The following is a 17073-nucleotide window of genomic DNA, read 5'->3' on the forward strand; positions in this document are numbered from 1 at the left end:
TCCCTTCCCCTGCTTTCCTCTCCCCTGCCCTGCCCTCCCCTCCCCTCCCTCGGGCCGGTCGCCGCCCCGCGGAGCGCCTCGGCGGGTGCCCCGGCGTGAGGGGCGGTTGTGTGGGAGCCGTGGCGGTCCCCGCAGAGAGGGGAGCGGAGGCTGCCCGAGAGCCGTAACGCTGCGCTTGACCGGGTTTTTTAAAGGTTTGTCACGTACCCAAAGCTGAGGGAACCGCCCGGAGCCGGCCCGAGCGGCTGGTGGGGCCCCCCTTCCCTCCCTTCCCCAGCCCCCCGGTTTCTGTTTGCGGTAATAACGCCTTCGCGGGTCGTGTAATCTTTGGGTTATTCCGTGTTTTGTTCCTCGTAGATTCTTCTCGCTCGGAGTAGCTGAGAACGGACGATGGGAGTTCAAGGTCTTTGGAAACTGCTTGAATGCGCTGGGAGACCTATAAACCCAGAAACGCTGGAAGGAAAAATTCTTGCTGTTGGTATCCTTTAGAAGTAAAGCTGAGGAAGCAGATTTGTGAGGGAGGTTATTTTAACTGTTTATCTTACTTCTACGTGATCAGCTTTTTATTTTGTTTCTATATTTTAAATCACGACAACATTTTGTTACGTAGATTTTATGCTTTCTAAGATGTGGAATACTAAGCTTTTTATTTTTTTTTAATCTTTTAAAAAAGAGACTTTTAATAGGTTCCTTACACAGGTGTTGGGCTGTAGATTTTGTGCTTTGTAAATAAATGTCCTGCTCTCAGTAGGACTATAAGATGAAAAAGTTTAAATACTTTTGCATCAACTTCCCTGTCATATATACTTGGTTAAATGCTGGAAAGATGTGGAAAGAAATTACCCTTCATTTAGTTGTAAAAATAACTGGGAAGGTGTTATGTGCTGCACAGTTGTTTTAACTCTGCTTTTTGTCCAGGGAGATAGGGGCAAGAATTTATTCTCTGAAGTTCACAAGCATTTGGATAACCTTGGCTTTGATAAGCCAAGCCTGAAACAGTGGGCAAAAGCCACTCAGTCAGATATGTGCACTTCATAGAAACTATTAATATGGTGTATGTGTAAGATAGCACATAATTTTTCCTCTTAACCGTTCTTTAAGATATCAGTATTTGGTTGAACCAAGCAATAAAGGGAGCCAGAGATCGTGGTGGTAATTCCATACAGAATGCTCACCTCCTCACTCTGTTTCATCGACTCTGCAAGTTACTATTTTTTCGAATTCGGCCTGTCTTTGTTTTTGATGGAGAGGCACCGCTTCTGAAGAGACAAACGTTGGTAAGTACCTTTGCTGAGTCATTGCAATGCAAAATAGGATGTACGTTTGCTGATATTAAGTAGCCATTTTCAATTTCCCTCTTATTCTGCTTATGCTTCTGAGCCATGAGGTTGGAGGGCTTGACGTGCACTGCTGTGCACGTGTTCTTTGCAATCCCAGTCTTAGCTGTTGGAGCATGCAGTAGTTCCCTTTTGATATATTTGCGTTTGATTTGCATAGAAACCAGAATGCAGAGAGGTAGACGATGGCATAATCCTGGGTCTTGCTCCAGAATGGGCCTGACCACAACTCTTGCAAGTATTTGTAGCCAGAAGCTGAAAACTATTCCGGAGTCCCACAGAGGAAACTGACATAGAGAGATTTAGAGGATCTGAAAGCTGTGTCCCCATTGATGTAGGATGAATTAGGAGTTGCTTGTAGACTCAGCATACAGAATTATAACATTAATTCACTGGATATGTATCTTCAGCATCCAGCAGAATTCTGATGGTGTTAATCTTATTTTCACAGGCTAAGCGAAGGCAAAGAAAGGAAGTTGCCATCAGTGATTCCAGGAAAACTACAGAGAAACTCTTGAAAACATTTTTGAAGAGACAAGTTATCAAAACTGCTCTTACAGGCAAAAGGCAAGAATAAAAATTATTTTCTCCTTGTTTATAAGGGCAGGTAAGTTTTTATGTAGCTCTTCATCACTAGGTTTTTTTTTTTTCTTTCCTTAAGCAATGAAGCTTTGCCCAGTATTACACAAGTTCGAAGAGAAGAAATTGATGATATGTATGTATTGCCTTCTTTAGAGGACGAAGAAAAGAACAGGTAGGTAGAATTAAGAAATGCTTAAATGGCTATAATAAACTCAGATAAAAGTATGAAACGCTTTCTTTGACACTGCTGAAAGGCCTTTGACCCATGAGACTCCATAATATGTAAAGTATATTTCTTTAATTTCTATTTTATTTCAGTTTCTTTTTGGAGAGTTTCTTGGTTTATAGCTCCGGATACAGAAGCTGTCTTGTTATTTATGGGAAAGTAACAGAAGAAGCTTTCAGGCCACAGACTAAATTTCCACACTGGGTTCATGTTTAAGGATGAAAGTGCTACTTCAGTCTCTCTGGCCTGTCTACGACTACAGGGAACTGATTGTTGAAGCTTGGGTAGCTGGTGTGTGGCAGCTTGATTCTGGTTTGCATCCCCTCATTCAGTAGCATAGATGTGTTCAGCAGAAGTAGGTTTTGTATGTACTTGTCAAACTTGTGACATCTTCTTAAATAATACTAAGTGGGAATGTGGAGCTACTGGTTAGATTACTCTTTGCACATCTTATATATGCTTTTATATACTTTGTGATGACCAGGTAAGAACTGGGTAATGATTTAAGCAGCAAGTTGTCTCAATGTAGTTTTAACTGACCTAAGTCTGCCTTCTTGCTTTCTGTTCAGATCTTTTTGACTTGTATATGTATTTATATGTATATGTACGTGTGTATGTATGTATATGCATATATATATGCGTGTGTAGTTTGATATTGTGTGTGAATTTTTGTACTTGCTAGTGAAGGGATGACTAATGTCCTTTTGCTTAAAATAGGAACTTTATTTTCCTAGGTAAATATGTACATCTTTTTTTCTCTTTGTGATTTTTAGCTCGGAGGAGGAAGATGAAAAAGAATGGGAAGCAAGAATGAGCCAAAAAAAGATGTTGCAGGTAAGTGCATCCTAATTGCCCTGTGGCTGCGAACAATCCTCTCATTCATGTGCTATGCTTAAAAGACAACCAAAAAGGTTAAAAAAAAAAAAAAAAAAGTGCTTGGAGGTATAGGTCTTACTGTAGCATTACTTATCAAGCAAACAAGTTAATTTTCAGTACTCTATGAATTCCTACTAATGAGGAAATGCAAATGCAATTTTCTCCACTAGAATACATCAGAATAGGAATTTCTTATGGTATCTTTTTTTTTTTTTTGACTACTTTCTGTGGCCATGTGGAAAAGAAATTGTTTTTTGTAAAGATATAAGTGAAATGTATGCATTTGTGCACATGTTTGTGCACATATAAGACAGCATATTTAACAGAATTCCCATGGTCTTCTAAATATGAATTGATGTTGAAGTACTTCGGTCCTTGAGTTTTCACAGATAAATTCTGTATTCCCTTCTGATGTGCTGATCCTATGGGATGAGGAGAAGAGAAATATATAACCTAAGAAGAAGGTATAATGAATAATAAAATTATGTCTGCTTTCATCAAAGTTTTAAAAAAAAAAAAGGAAGAAAAACCTCTTGGAAATACTGTTTATCTTTGAAGTAGTTCACATTCAGAAGGAGACCCTCTTTAGAAGGATAAAATCAGACTAGCTGAGGCTATAGGACCTGCTTCTGTGATTTATACTATCTTTTTGTAAAAAGAATAAACTCAAATTTCTCTGTATAGCGTACCTCAATAATTATGTACTTGATTTTATTAGGTAGTAGTTACCTTTTTTTTTTCTTAACCTATTTTCTTCACAGTATAGGAAGTAGCAACAAAGATTTTGTGGTATTTTTTTGTTGTTGTTTGGAATAATGCTCTCAATACTTCATTGTTCTTGCTGTGCTGTAATATAAAATAGGTGTTTGTGTTGTTTTCCATTTTTATAGGAAGAGTTATGTGAAAATCCTCATTCTGTAGATATTGAATCAGAAGATTTCAACAAGCTGCCTCCAGAAATAAAACATGAGATCTTGACTGATATGAAAGAATTTACAAAGCGAAAAAGAACATTATTTGAAGCAATGCCAGAGGTAATACTTAAAATAGTTTTCAAGCCACCAGAATGGAGCTATTGCCATTAATGCAGATGAAGACTATGTGAAAGTATCACATCTGGAAATCTTTACCCCCAGGTCTATTTAATAAGAGATGTTATGCTGAAGGGGAAAAAAACCCCAATGAGATAGCAACTCTTAACAGAGCCTTCCTGTGTGTCTATTCAGGGTCCTATCTCCTGATTTCCACTAAAATTAGCAGAACTAATTCAGTTTGGCAAGAATGGAAAAAATCATGCCATCTCATGCCTCATCAGCATTATGCCCAAAATTTCAATTGCAAGAACATATTACTGGTGTGGATAAAGCGGGCAGAATGAACGCAGCTTCGATTCCAAACTCTCAGGTTGCTAGTGGAGCTGGCAGCTGGGAAAAGGCTTTTGTAGCTTTGGCAGATGTGTTACTGAAGCCATTCAGAGACAGTCAGGGAATTCTGTAGTGCCACTTCTATGACAGCTTTTCAGAGTACAGTTAGATTTTAAAAGTACAATATTGTTGTGGTTTAACCCCAGCCAGCAGCTAAGCACCACGCAGCCACTCACTCACTTCCCCTACACCCAGTGGCATGGGAGCGAGAATCAGGGGAAAAAAAAAAAGGTAAAACTTGTGGGTTGAGATAAGAACAGTTTAATAGAACAGAAAGGAAGAAAATAATAATGATAAGAATAACAATAATAAAATGGCAATAATAATAATAATAATAAAAGGATTGGAATATACAAAACAACTGATGCACAATGCAATTGCTTGCCACTCGCTGACAGATGCCCAGTTAGTTCTCGAGCAGCAATCCCCCGCCAGGCCAACTCCCCCCGGTTTATATACTGGGCATGATGTCACATGGTATGGAATACCCCTTTACCCAGTTTGGGTCAGCTGCCCTGGCTGTGTCCCCTCCCAATTTCTTGTGCCCCTCCAGCCTTCTCGCTGGCTGGGCATCAGAAGCTGAAAAATCCTTGATTTAGTATGGACACTACTTAGCAACAATTGAAAACCTCAGCGTGTTATCAACATTCTTCCATACCGAATCCAAGACATAACACTGTACCAGCTACTAGAAAGAAAATTAACTCTATCCCAGCCAAAACCAGGACAAATACATGTCGGATCAAATGATAGCTTGTGCCCAAGTGTAAGCTAAGAACTGTCATCTTAAAACCATCCACATGTGGATTCTGTTATCATTGCATTGTTTTTAAGATGGGGACCAGCTGTGTTAGCCAGCTAAGTTTTGTTGGTCACATCATTGAGATCTCATTGTGTTTAGCCAGCATTCGGAACTGCTTAATGTGACCTTTTAGAATTGTTGCATGTTACCAGGCTAGTGTTGCTGTTGCTTGGGAGTGCAGCAGTCAGTAAAAGACAAATGTTACCTGCTTAAAGGAAACTCTTAAAAGGCTCTCCAGAGCATGGTAAATGAACTTGCTTAAAAGGTGCAGCTAGTGGCATTTTATTTAAATGGACTTGGTTGTTTGTTTTGTTTTTCTTTTTTTTTTTTTTAAGGAGTCCAGTGACTTTTCCCAGTACCAGCTTAGGGGTTTGCTTAAGAAAAGCAACCTCAATCGGTGCATAGAAAATGTACAAAAAGAATTGAATCAGCAGCACTCGGGTGAAATACAAACGCAATATGAAAATGAAGGTGGTTTTGTGAAAGAAGTGGAATCTAGTAGGGTAGTCTCTGAAGATACTTCTCACTATATCCTAATAAAGGGTATGTCAGGTCTTAATTTTGTAAAACCTCTTGTTTGGTGTGTGCAATCTGCAGCTGTCAGTTTTAAGAAAAAACTGAATATTGTTCATAGGTGCATGTAGCCAATAGTTTGTATGAAATGTGCATTACTGTTGCACATAATTAACTGTAATCTGTAAATGTGTAGAAAACTGCTTTATTAATCTTTATATAATGATGTTCATTATGTAAAATGGAATGTTAGTATAAAGCAGTTTTTTTACTAAAAAAACATAAATCAACAAAACCCTTTCTTTCAGGTATTCAAGCAAAAAAAGCTACAAGTAGAGACATGGAAACTACTGCAGGACCCTCATCAAAAATGCTTGAATTTATTAAACCGAATAAAGTCAATGAATCTCCTGCTAATGCAAAGCTAGTTGCTTCTGACAAGTTGCAGACAGAGAAAGATAACAGTGTGGTGACAGCACCGCCCTCTCCTCGGACTTTGCTTGCTATCCAGGCAGCTATGGTGGAAAGCAGCTCAGAAGAAGAACTGGGGGATGAAGATACAGGACGATGGAGTGTGGACCAGTCTGTTACAGAAGGCGGCGGTGTGTCTCCAAGAACACTAGAGGCAATTCAGCAAGTTCTGAGTGATGATGATAGAAGGGAGGAAGTTGTTACTGTTAGAACTGATGGAGTGCTACCAGAAAGATCAGAAGTGAAGGATTTTCTGCTTAGTAGCTCAGACGAGGAAGATCAGATTCTTGAAGTTAAGGAGGGAAAAAAAATACCTACATCTACAATTCATTTGTCAAACCAAGTGATTATGCAAGATGCTGAATTTGAACAAAAGAGTCAGGAGTTGGAAAAAAGTCATGTTATGCTTAAGGACACCAGTATATCCAAAGCTGAAAATTATCCTTGTATTGACAATAAGAGAAAAGGCACGGAATATGTAGAGAAAGAAGAAAATGGTTCCAAAACAGACTTAAATTCTTTGGGAGATAAGGATATGAACTTGTGCACACAGAAGCCAAGCTGTTCCCCTGTACAAACTAGTATAGGGGATTTGATTCATGCTGAAACAACAGACCTTTCTAAAAAGGAGGAAAACTTGAAAATTTCTGAAAATATAGAGGAGGTAATTTTGCAAACAGAAGAGAATGTATCTGAGGTACAAAACGATATTAGACCTTTTCCGGAAGCAAAAGGTCCTGAGGAGGAAAGAGAAGGGATATCACAGTCTGAAGACAGTGATTCTGATGGTATGTGCTTTTTAATTGTGTAAAAAGATAAGAAAATATGACCTTATTGTATTTCTAGTCAGTCAAAGTTAACTTTTTCTCCTAGTAAGGAATGCTTTAAAATACATCTATTCCTGTGTATGTAGGAGGTAGGAAGAAAATCTGAGCTAGGTATTTCCCCTTGGTGTTATGTTTTATCATTGAAACCTGAGTATACAATACGGAGAGTCAGGAAAGCATGCTGTTGCATACATTGAACTTAACTGATGTGTTAATGGTCAACCACTTGGTTTCTGTACTTTCACAATACTTATATCTATTTACTGCATATAGGAAAAAAAAAATCACTGCTGAAGTTAAAAATGCATACAAATGCTTCTTTCTAAACAAGTAGCAGGAAGTTGAAATCTTTGTTTTCCTTTAATAGGAAGCTTTATTGAAGTGGATACTGAAATCAGTAATGAGGCTGAGTTTCCTACTAAATATGATGAAAAACTGTGTGATGAAACAGCACTTCCAGAAGTGGAGACAGACAGACATGCAGTTGTCACACAGGACTTGCTGAAGGAGTCTGATGAAGCGCAGTTGGCAAACGATCAGAATGTTGAAAGAGAAGATGATGGTAAAGATGCAGTGGATGAGTGGCAAGACGTCAGTTTGGTAACTCATTGTTATTTGTTTTGAGCTAATAATGAAAGTGTGCTCTTTTCTGGGTAAAAAACTGGCTGGCTGGACAAGCCCAGAGGATTGTGGTGAACAGAGTTAAATCCAGTTGGTGGTGGGTCACAAGTGGTGTTCTCCAGGGCTCAGTATTGGGGCCAATTCTGTTTAATATCTTTATCAGCTATCTAGATGAGGGGATGGAGTGCACCCTCAGCACGTTTGCAGACAATGCCAAGTTGGGAGAGAGTGTCGATCTGCTCAAGGGTAGGAAGGGTCTACAGAGGGATCTGGACAGGCTGGATCGATGGGCCAAGGCCAATTGTATGAGCTTCAACAAGGCCAAGTGCCGGGTCCTGCACTTGCGTCACAGCAACCCCATGCAGCGCTACAGGCTTGGGGAAGAGGGGCTGGAAAGCTGCCCGGTGGAAAAGGACCTGGGGGTGCTGGTCGACAGCCGGCTGGATATGAGCCAGCAGTGTGCCCAGGTGGCCAAGAAGGCCAACGGCATCCTGGCCTGTATCAGAAATGGTGTGGCCAGCAGGAGCAGGGAGGTGATCGTCCCCTGTACTGGGCACTGGTGAGGCTGCACCTCGAGTCCTGTGTTCAGTTTTGGGCCCCTCACTACAAGACGGACGTTGAGTTGTTGGAGCGTGTCCAGAGAAGGGCAACCAAGCTGGTGAAGGGTCTGGAGCACAAGTCTTATGAGGAGCGGCTGAAGGAACTGGGGCTGTTCAGCCTGGAGAAGAGGAGGCTGAGGGGAGACCTTATTGCTCGCTACAACTGCCTGAAAGGAGGGTGTAGGGAGGCGGGTGCTGGTCTCTTCTGTCAGGTGGCTGGAGATAGGATGAGAGGAAATGGCCTCGAGTTGCACCGGAGGAGGTTTAGGTTGGATATTAGGAAAAATTTCTTTACTGAGAGGGTTGTCAGGTATTGGAACAGGCTGCCCAGGGAAGTGGTTGAGTCACCATCCCTGGAGGTATTCAAAAAGTGCATAGACAAGGCACTCCAGAACATGGTTTAGTGGGCATGGTTGACGGTTGGGCTCGATGATCTTAAGGGTCTTTTCCAACCTAAATGATTCTGCGATTCTATGAATTGCTCTGTCCCCACGTAGTTTTTAAGGAAAACTATTGCACAGCTTCTTAGTGTTTCATTGCTTTCTTGTATATGTATCTAATTCTGTGGGAACTGATATTTTTTTTAAGATGATGGTTAACCATAATCTCTCTGAAATTAGAGGGAAACTTGAGGTTTTAGCACTCTGAAGAATAGACCCATCTCTGATCTTATAATTTACTGTATTAGAGAAACTATGACAACTTCCAAGTGTGAACTAATGGAGCATATACTACTGGAATAATTATAGTTGGAGACTTAGAGCTTACTTAACTAAGTATACCTGAATTGTTGAAATAATGAAAATCTTGTTTTATTTTTCAGGAGGAACTAGAAGAATTAGAAAATGACCTTTCTGCTGAGCAGAATGTGCTTCAGGCTCAAAAACAGCAGCAGGAACGTGTTGCTTCTTCTGTAACAGGACAGATGTTCTTGGAAAGCCAGGTAACATTTGTTGAATCATTTTGATTTGATACAGTATGATGTGGTCCCCCCTCTGCTCCAGTCAAACATTTTCTCAAAGGTGTTAGTAATTTTGCTTAATTATAGGTCACCTTTTTTCCTCTTAGGAGCTTGTTTTCTTCAGTCTGCTTGATTTAAAATGTTGAAAGTATTGAGATAATCTTGAATTCCAGCAATGTTAAATAACTGTTATAACATTATAAAATAATAATAAAATCATGAAAAAAACATCGGGGGTTTTTAAGCACCTACTTTTTAAGGCTGGGCCAGTTTGATCTTTGCCTGTTGCTGTGAAAGGTGCAAGTTGAATAAAAAAAAAATATTAGGAAGTTATATTCAGCCGTATGGAATTGGTGTAATCTGAGTGTTAGGTAAATTGTGATTTCCCCTAGGGATTAAAAGATAAAAGTTTACAAGAAATCCATATGGTGACCCAGGTTTATGCCCTGGTTAACTGATTTTTAAAGTATCTCACCACTAATACCTGCATAAGCCTGTAACTTCTGTTTCAGTATTAGCGTTTAGAGGTTAATGCAGTCTAATACAAGGACTATGTGCAATACAATGTGTTGGGGTTAACATATTCATAATATATTAGGCTACTGATAGTGTCTATGATGTAATAAACTTATTATAACAAATCAATTCTGAGAAATATATAAATGCTCTTATTTTCTTTGCATATAAAAGGGGTAATTTCGATAGTCTTAAAATGATTGAAATTTTTGTTTCCTTTGTTAAACATTTGCTCATACTTGTTTCTTCAGATTATTTTTTTAAAAGCCAGTAGATTGTGCTTTTGTAATATTATGTGCCATATAATGGTCAGTACACCATTGTAGTTGTAAATCTTTTGACGTTGTGCTTTTTCTCTTTATTACAGTAAAAGTTTGAAGTCTTGAGCGTGACTTTGTCAGGGCACAAAAGGCAGCTGCACTGAGAAAAAAAATAGTGTGTGTTTGTGCAGATATATGTATATGTATCAAATACATATTTAATAATTTTTACACCTTAGCTTTTGCAGTGATTATTACATCCAGCTTGCAAGCAGGAGAGTAAATGGAAAGCATAATTTCTGGAGATGACATAATCCAGAATTGTGTAACTAACACAAGCCTGTAAACCTAGTGTGTATGGGATATTTATCTGAGGTTAAATAATGTATTCAATAAAAGCAAATTGTGTAAAATGCATCAAAATACACATATATCAAAACACCATCCAAAGGATGATTAGTCTGCCCACTGTTTCCTGCTTGATATTAATGTTTCTCATATGCTTTCATACTATTTTGTGAGCTAAGGTGATGGCTGATTTTTTTTTTATTTATTTATTTTTTATTTTTTACTTAACCTGCATCTTTTTTTCATGGAGCCCACATAATTCTAATGCATGGACTTTTCTCTGTGTTATGGAAAGCCCAATACTTAAGTTTGATTGTGTAATTAAGATAGCAGATTCTCAAACTGCGTGGTAATAGTGTGATCAAGTAGTGCTTGACTTACATGGCACTATCTGCCTGAGGTGCGTAAGTGGGATTTCCACCTTGACTTAGCTGTGCTTGCCACTTTTTAGTGGAAATTAAGATTTGGTGTGAAATATTAAATACCTCCCAAATGTGAATCTAGCAGTTCCGAGTCAAGCAGAAGTATAATAGAAGTTCATTCTTCAGATGAAATATTAACTGTTTTCTTTCCATCCTACAGGAGCTTCTCCGTCTGTTTGGCATTCCATATATTGAAGCTCCGATGGAGGCAGAGGCACAGTGTGCTATATTGGACGTTACTGATCAGACCTCTGGGACAATCACTGATGATAGTGATGTTTGGTTGTTTGGTGCACGGCATGTTTACAAAAATTTCTTCAGTCAAAACAAATATGTGGAATATTATCAGTATGTTGATTTTCAAAACCAGCTAGGTAAGCCTCAGGTATTGATTTGTTAAGCACAGTCTTTAATAAGATAGCGCTGCCATGTATCTTTTTGAAGTTGTATTTTCTACAGAATTTTTTGTGTCTGTTATTACAATGCCTGTTCTTTGGAGAGTGTCTAAAGACATTCATTTGGGTTGCTGTTTCTACTGCCAGATGACCCCCCTGAATTTGCAGACACCTGCATTTAATACACTGAATTAGTGTGATGATCATCAAGGCTGGAGGTATGAACTGTGGTACCAGTTTCTGGGTAAATGTCAGCATGACTTTTCTGTCATGGTGGGAAAATTATATTCTGATTGCATCAGATTTATAGTCTTCTGGAAATGAAAGTTAATTTGGGACATACTGACATGTAATGTATTAGAAGAGGATCTGGCATATGTATATGGTCTGTAAAAGGTTTTTCATTTAGTTAATACCGACAGCTTTTTTTCTTCTTTCAGATTGCTCTTGTACCAGTCTAATCAAATTGTTGCTACTTATGTTGAACTACTAAACTTCAGTGTCACGTAGTGTATTAAGGAAAATATGAGCCAATTTTAACTTTTTCTTATGCTTTGTTTAAGCAGAACTCTGTTAAAATCAGTTTTGACATTTTCAAAGTTGAGAGAGGCTATAGACTGAAATAATATTTTTAATGTCTTCAGCATGTAAAATTTCAGAACATTTTTCTGTGGTGAAAAATATGTCTTTGGATTCTTCTCCCAGAAAATTGGGTGAAATATTTTTCCCCCTACCTAGATATGCTACTGTAGCTTACTTGGAAAGGATTGCTGTAAAAGCACGTGTGTGATTTTTAGCTGTTATTAATGTAATAAACCAGGGATTTTATTTATTTATTTATTGGGGAAAAATAGTCACCATTGGTCTTCATGTCACATTCCTCTGCAGTCTTGTGCTTCTACTCCTTTTCCATGCATTGCACAAGTCTTATTTCTTGACAGTTGTTGGATATCCTGAGTAGCATGCCGATGGTCTTGCTTTGTGTGCTTAGACACACATCCCTCCTTTTCTCCACTGATTTTTTGTTGTTGTTGTTGTTGTTTTTAATCTAAACTCTTGAAGCTAGTAAGTGAAAATCAGTCTGGTTGCCTCAGATCTTGCAGCATACCAAGTAGAAGTGGTCAGCTGAGTTCTTCTTTCATTCTGTCTGTTTCACAGGGTATTTTGGTCTACTTAGTAACTGCACTAGCACAGAGCAAAAGGCTTCCAGTTTGGGTACACTTTTAAGAAGCAGAGGCATTGATATTATGGACTAGAATTCAAACTGAATGTTTTTATTTGTGATTCGGGGGGTTATTAAATTCAGGTCAGCATTAGATGAAAACTGGAGAAATATATGTAAAATAGTATCTCTTAGCTCTTAGGAACCCAGAATTTCCCACTGATCTTTACATTGTAACATTTTAATTTTGGCAAGATGTATTTGCCAAGTTAGCACAACTACTGGTGCTTGAGCTAGTAGTAGCATATTGACACTGCTCCAGAATATAATTTAGCAAGTTCTGATGTTGTAGTAAATGTAATTTTACAGAGTTAATGCCTTTGTGTTCCTTTTGGGTTTTGCCTTTCTGATAATACGTTATTTTTTAATTTGTAAGAGGACAGATGCTGAATCCCCTGGTTTTATTTGGTTTACTCACTTTCTTTTACAGGGTTGGATCGAAGCAAGCTAATTAATTTGGCATACTTGCTTGGAAGTGACTACACCGAGGGCATCCCAAATGTTGGCTTTGTAACAGCGATGGAGATTTTAAATGAATTTCCTGGGCATGGCTTGGAACCTCTCTTAAAATTTGCGTATGCTCGTCGTCTTTTGCTTTTTTGTGTCTCAGTAATATGAATATTAGTGAATATACTTGTCTGCTGCTTAAGCATACAACAAAACATATGACCATCATTGACCATCATTAAGGAGACTAAGTTAACTGTAAAATATATGACTCCATTATTATATCACTATTTGGAATGGCAGGTAAATAAGGTGACATGTTTATACAGCAGTTACAGTGAGACTAATGAAGACAATAGAACAGCTGTAGAACTGTGCAGCTGCCTCTGAGTTCATTGCAGAGTTGGATCCGTAGTGGACTGGAGGTTTATTCTCTCTTGAGTTTGTGAGAAGGTGCTGTAGCTTGCTCGTAGAGAAAAGAGACTTGAGTGAGGAATGGATGACCTGGAAAGAGAAAGACAGGTAGGCTGTGGGGAAGAACAAGATTTGAAGAGGCAATGTATTGGCAATGGCGAGGATAGTTAGAAGTCTTTTTTTCTTTTTTTTTTTTTTTCTTGCATACCAGAAAACCTCCAAAAATGATCATTATGTGTGGAACATCCTCCCCAAGTGAGGCTGAATTTAGGGCCTTCTGTTCAGCAGCTTATGGGGAATCCAGGCGATGTTGGCTACTGTGGCTTACAATGGCTGCATTTCCTGTGTATGTTTTGTCTTTTCTACTTCCAGATTATATGTCCCTTTGGCCATTTTTTGATTTGGAAATTTCCTACCTCATCTCACATAGTAACTGAAGTAGGGAGACTAAGGCTACTGAAATTAGCATGGTGGCTCTTGATATTCCAAATTGTATTTTATGTAGGCAAATTAATACTTTCCTCTGTTTTTCAGTGAGTGGTGGAATGAAGCTCAGAAGAATAAGAAACTGAGACCTAATCCACATGATACCAAGGTCAAGAAGAAACTGCGGGAGCTACAGCTTTCTTCAGGTTTCCCAAATCCAGCAGTGGCAGAAGCATACTTGAAGCCTGTGGTAGATGAGACAAGAGGTTCATTCACCTGGGGGAAGCCTGATGTAGAGCAGATCAGAGAATATCCTTTTACTGGATGGCAGGACTTAATAGCTAAAAGTACACCGATTAAAGTTCATAAGGCCCACTAGTGAGTCAGTAATGGAGTGTCAAATTCTTAACATCTCATCGGTGTGAGGGGCCCCCTGTCCCATCTGCATGCACTCTCCTCCAATGATACCAGCTCTGGAATGGAAGGGAATGCAGCCATGCATCTGTGGCACTCAGGGCTGCTCTGCCCTCCTGAGAGAGTGGGATGCTTTGCTTTGCATGCAAAGAGAGTCTCGTAGCTGGACCGACTAGTTTGTTGTGATGTTACGTTTCTGTAACTGTGCTGTGCCTATTTCTAGACTTAGAGCGGGATTGTTTGCAGAGTCCTGATTATGTTTTGCATCTTTCACAAATAAGTTTCAAAACCCAGTTAGAAATAGTGATTCAGTCTGCACTTTATCCCTAGTTATTCACTGCATTTCTTGCAGTAATGGCTATTTCTTCCATCCATTGCAGCTTGAACTGCAGTGAATTGTTGAAAAGTAGATGGCAAAGCATGCAGAGCTAATAGCGTTTCAAACAGTAAATGAAAGTTCCAGTGTGTGCAAGTGTAAAAATAAGGTTTACTTATAGGTATTTTGTCTTATGGCAGTACCATATAGCCAAAATGAGTTCTGTCTTCAGAGGCATGCTTTTGGAAATGTTGATATTGGAGAAAAAGTTCTGTAACTAATAGAGATGTAACAGCATGATTAAGGTACGTAGCGTAATACTGGAACCATCCACGTAAGTCAGCTGTAATAACTTAGAGTATTTTCTCTGGTTTTGTAGAGAAAAAGCTTTGGAGTAACTTTCCTCCAGATACTGTTTATTTGAGGCATTTTCATTTTATGTGTTTACAAAATACTAGTAATAGCCTTGTACAGTTCCTTAACTTTCTGCACATTCTGTCAGGATCACTTTGGCTGGACGAGGACAAAGATAGATGAAATCCTTCTGCCTGTGGTGAAACAGCTGAACTTGCAGCAGGTAAAGAATAAAACTATGTATAGTTTAAGGGTAACTGCAGAATTGTAAGAGAAGCATTTTAAAATGAACAGCAAGGCTTTAATCTAAAATACATTTCTCAGAAACTGGCATTTGGCCATTTTTTTTTCAATATATATATTTTTAAAACTCATTAAACTTACTTCTCTAGACTTCATTTCTGTATGATTTGGGTGTGCTGTGAGGCACTGTACGTAATTCAATTGTTGGTTTCAAATTTTGTTATCTGTCAAGCACCTATCACAAGTCCAGGTTGCTGTTTGTTCTGGATGTAGCTGAAACTACAGGAACCTCAAGCACCTTCAGTACTTTTAAAAGGCAGCGTGCTGTCTCTAAAATGATTTATAAAAATGCCCCTGAGATTTTGGTCAAGTGAGACCAACCATTTGGTACCATACATATCCTTTGAGGAGGAGTGTAGACTGAACCTGTGAGCAAGTGCCCATTAATAACATTACTCTAATTTCCAAATAAGTGTTCTGTCAACTTTAATAAAACTTAAAAGTGAATAGTGGTGCATGCTGTGATACTGTGAAAGTCAGTTGTAAAACTGATCACCTAAGGTCACATTCTTTTCTCCTTTTGCTGTAAGCAAGTTAGATATGGAGTCTAAACCAGTGTTCTGGGTTCTCTCTATCACTCAAAGGAGTGAAAGGTACCAAAACCTGTAGTTAAATTCATATACTTTCAGGCTGACAGGAACATCCTGCCTCTCTTAGACAATTTTAGGGAGAATACATAGCTTTGCCTACACAGCAAGCCTAGCTGTGGTTGAGTAACACAGACCCCTTGTGTGTGACTACTTCTAGTTCTACTCTTAAATCTTGATGCTCTAGCAGCGTGTGTTAAAATGAACTTGAGTCAACTGACTGCATTTTGTTGCACTAGTATATGCAACTGTAAAGTGAACTTACAACATTTGCTTAGTAAACATTCTGTTGTTTTAGCAGCTTGAAGCTAAGGTTGTGTTTGTAAGGACATACTTAAGAGCACTACAGAGATTCTCTGTATTAGGGTTGAAAATAGCAACACATGTCTAAGCAGCAGCAGCACAATGTTTATAAAATTTCACTGGAGTCTGCTTATTATTTAGTTTCTGTGAAGGCTCTTGTGTAATTTATAATAAAGTATAGGTATTAGCATAATAATGCATTTTATTGTTCACATCTATTTGCATGCATATTAATTTAATTAGTCCTTTGTCCTGCTTTAATTTGGGATGCTTTATAGTTATAGCTGAGATAACAACTGAATTCCCATCACAAAAACATCCAAAGGTGTTTCTCTGTTTTATATGTGATAGACTCAGCTTCGGATTGATTCATTCTTCAGACTAGCACAGCATGAAAAACAAGCTCTTAAAAGTCAGAGACTGCGCAGAGCTGTGACGTGTCTGAAGAGAAAGGAAAAAGAAGAAGAAGCCGATGAAATCCGGGAGGCCACAGCTGTTATGGAGATTGAACTTAAACAGCGTGAGGAAAAGAAAGGGGAGGGCACTGCAGGCTGTGCCAATCATCAAGCTGTGTCAATGGAAGTCAAAAGTGGAAAGAGAAGAAAACATTCAGATTTCACAAAAGAACGTATATATGGAGGTGGTTTTATTGGAAATTTGCATCTTTCAGAAACTTCTAGTGACTCCTCAGTAGAGGAATCAGAAAGCATAGATTTAGGCAAGAGCAGAAAGAGGAAAAACGTCTCTGCAATGGAGGCAACAGATTGTAAAGAGAAGAAAGGGTGTAGTAGCTCAAGTGGTGAGGATGAAGAACTGGGAAACGTAGCCATGGTGACTGCCAAACCTGTGTTTGAGGGCAGAAAAAAGAAATCACAGAGTAAGAAAGGAAGAAAAAAGAAAAAGCCTTAAAGAAAAAAAGTCTTAAAAAAGAGAGACTGTGTGCACATGATTTTTTTATGACTTAAGCTTTGTAAATATTCTAATGAATTTTTGATAAATAATAAATTATCCCTATTTGTTACCTATTTTTCATGCATTTTGTGTCCAGAACTTAAATTGGAGGGATTTTAAATGATGGAAATAAATAATTTTATCACATTTACTCAT

The 17073-nt window shown here is 38.6% G+C and overlaps 1 protein-coding gene across 7 annotated transcripts in view; it reads left to right on the forward strand.

Annotated features, from left to right (window-relative positions):
• LOC104838532 (DNA repair protein complementing XP-G cells-like) overlaps positions 1 to 16879 on the forward strand; it is a 19714-nt gene extending 2835 nt beyond the window's left edge. The window contains exons 1-16 of one of the 7 annotated variants that reach the window (XM_010578309.1): positions 74 to 194; positions 358 to 478; positions 1102 to 1277; positions 1789 to 1904; positions 1999 to 2091; positions 2919 to 2979; positions 3912 to 4055; positions 5583 to 5790; positions 6069 to 7019; positions 7426 to 7658; positions 9102 to 9221; positions 10946 to 11159; positions 12833 to 12977; positions 13798 to 13998; positions 14912 to 14996; positions 16318 to 16879. In XM_010578309.1, coding sequence (XP_010576611.1) covers positions 391 to 478; positions 1102 to 1277; positions 1789 to 1904; positions 1999 to 2091; positions 2919 to 2979; positions 3912 to 4055; positions 5583 to 5790; positions 6069 to 7019; positions 7426 to 7658; positions 9102 to 9221; positions 10946 to 11159; positions 12833 to 12977; positions 13798 to 13998; positions 14912 to 14996; positions 16318 to 16875 — 3393 coding nt within the window. In that variant the 5' untranslated portion in view covers positions 74 to 194; positions 358 to 390 and the 3' untranslated portion in view covers positions 16876 to 16879. The other 6 variants (XM_010578314.1, XM_010578315.1, XM_010578310.1 and 3 more) reach the window with 6 other exon arrangements.
• Positions 16880 to 17073: the final 194 nt, after the last annotated feature.

This window comes from Haliaeetus leucocephalus, unplaced genomic scaffold (assembly GCF_000737465.1).
Source record: "Haliaeetus leucocephalus isolate CR32 unplaced genomic scaffold, Haliaeetus_leucocephalus-4.0 Scaffold626, whole genome shotgun sequence".
Taxonomy (NCBI): Eukaryota; Metazoa; Chordata; class Aves; order Accipitriformes; family Accipitridae; genus Haliaeetus; species Haliaeetus leucocephalus.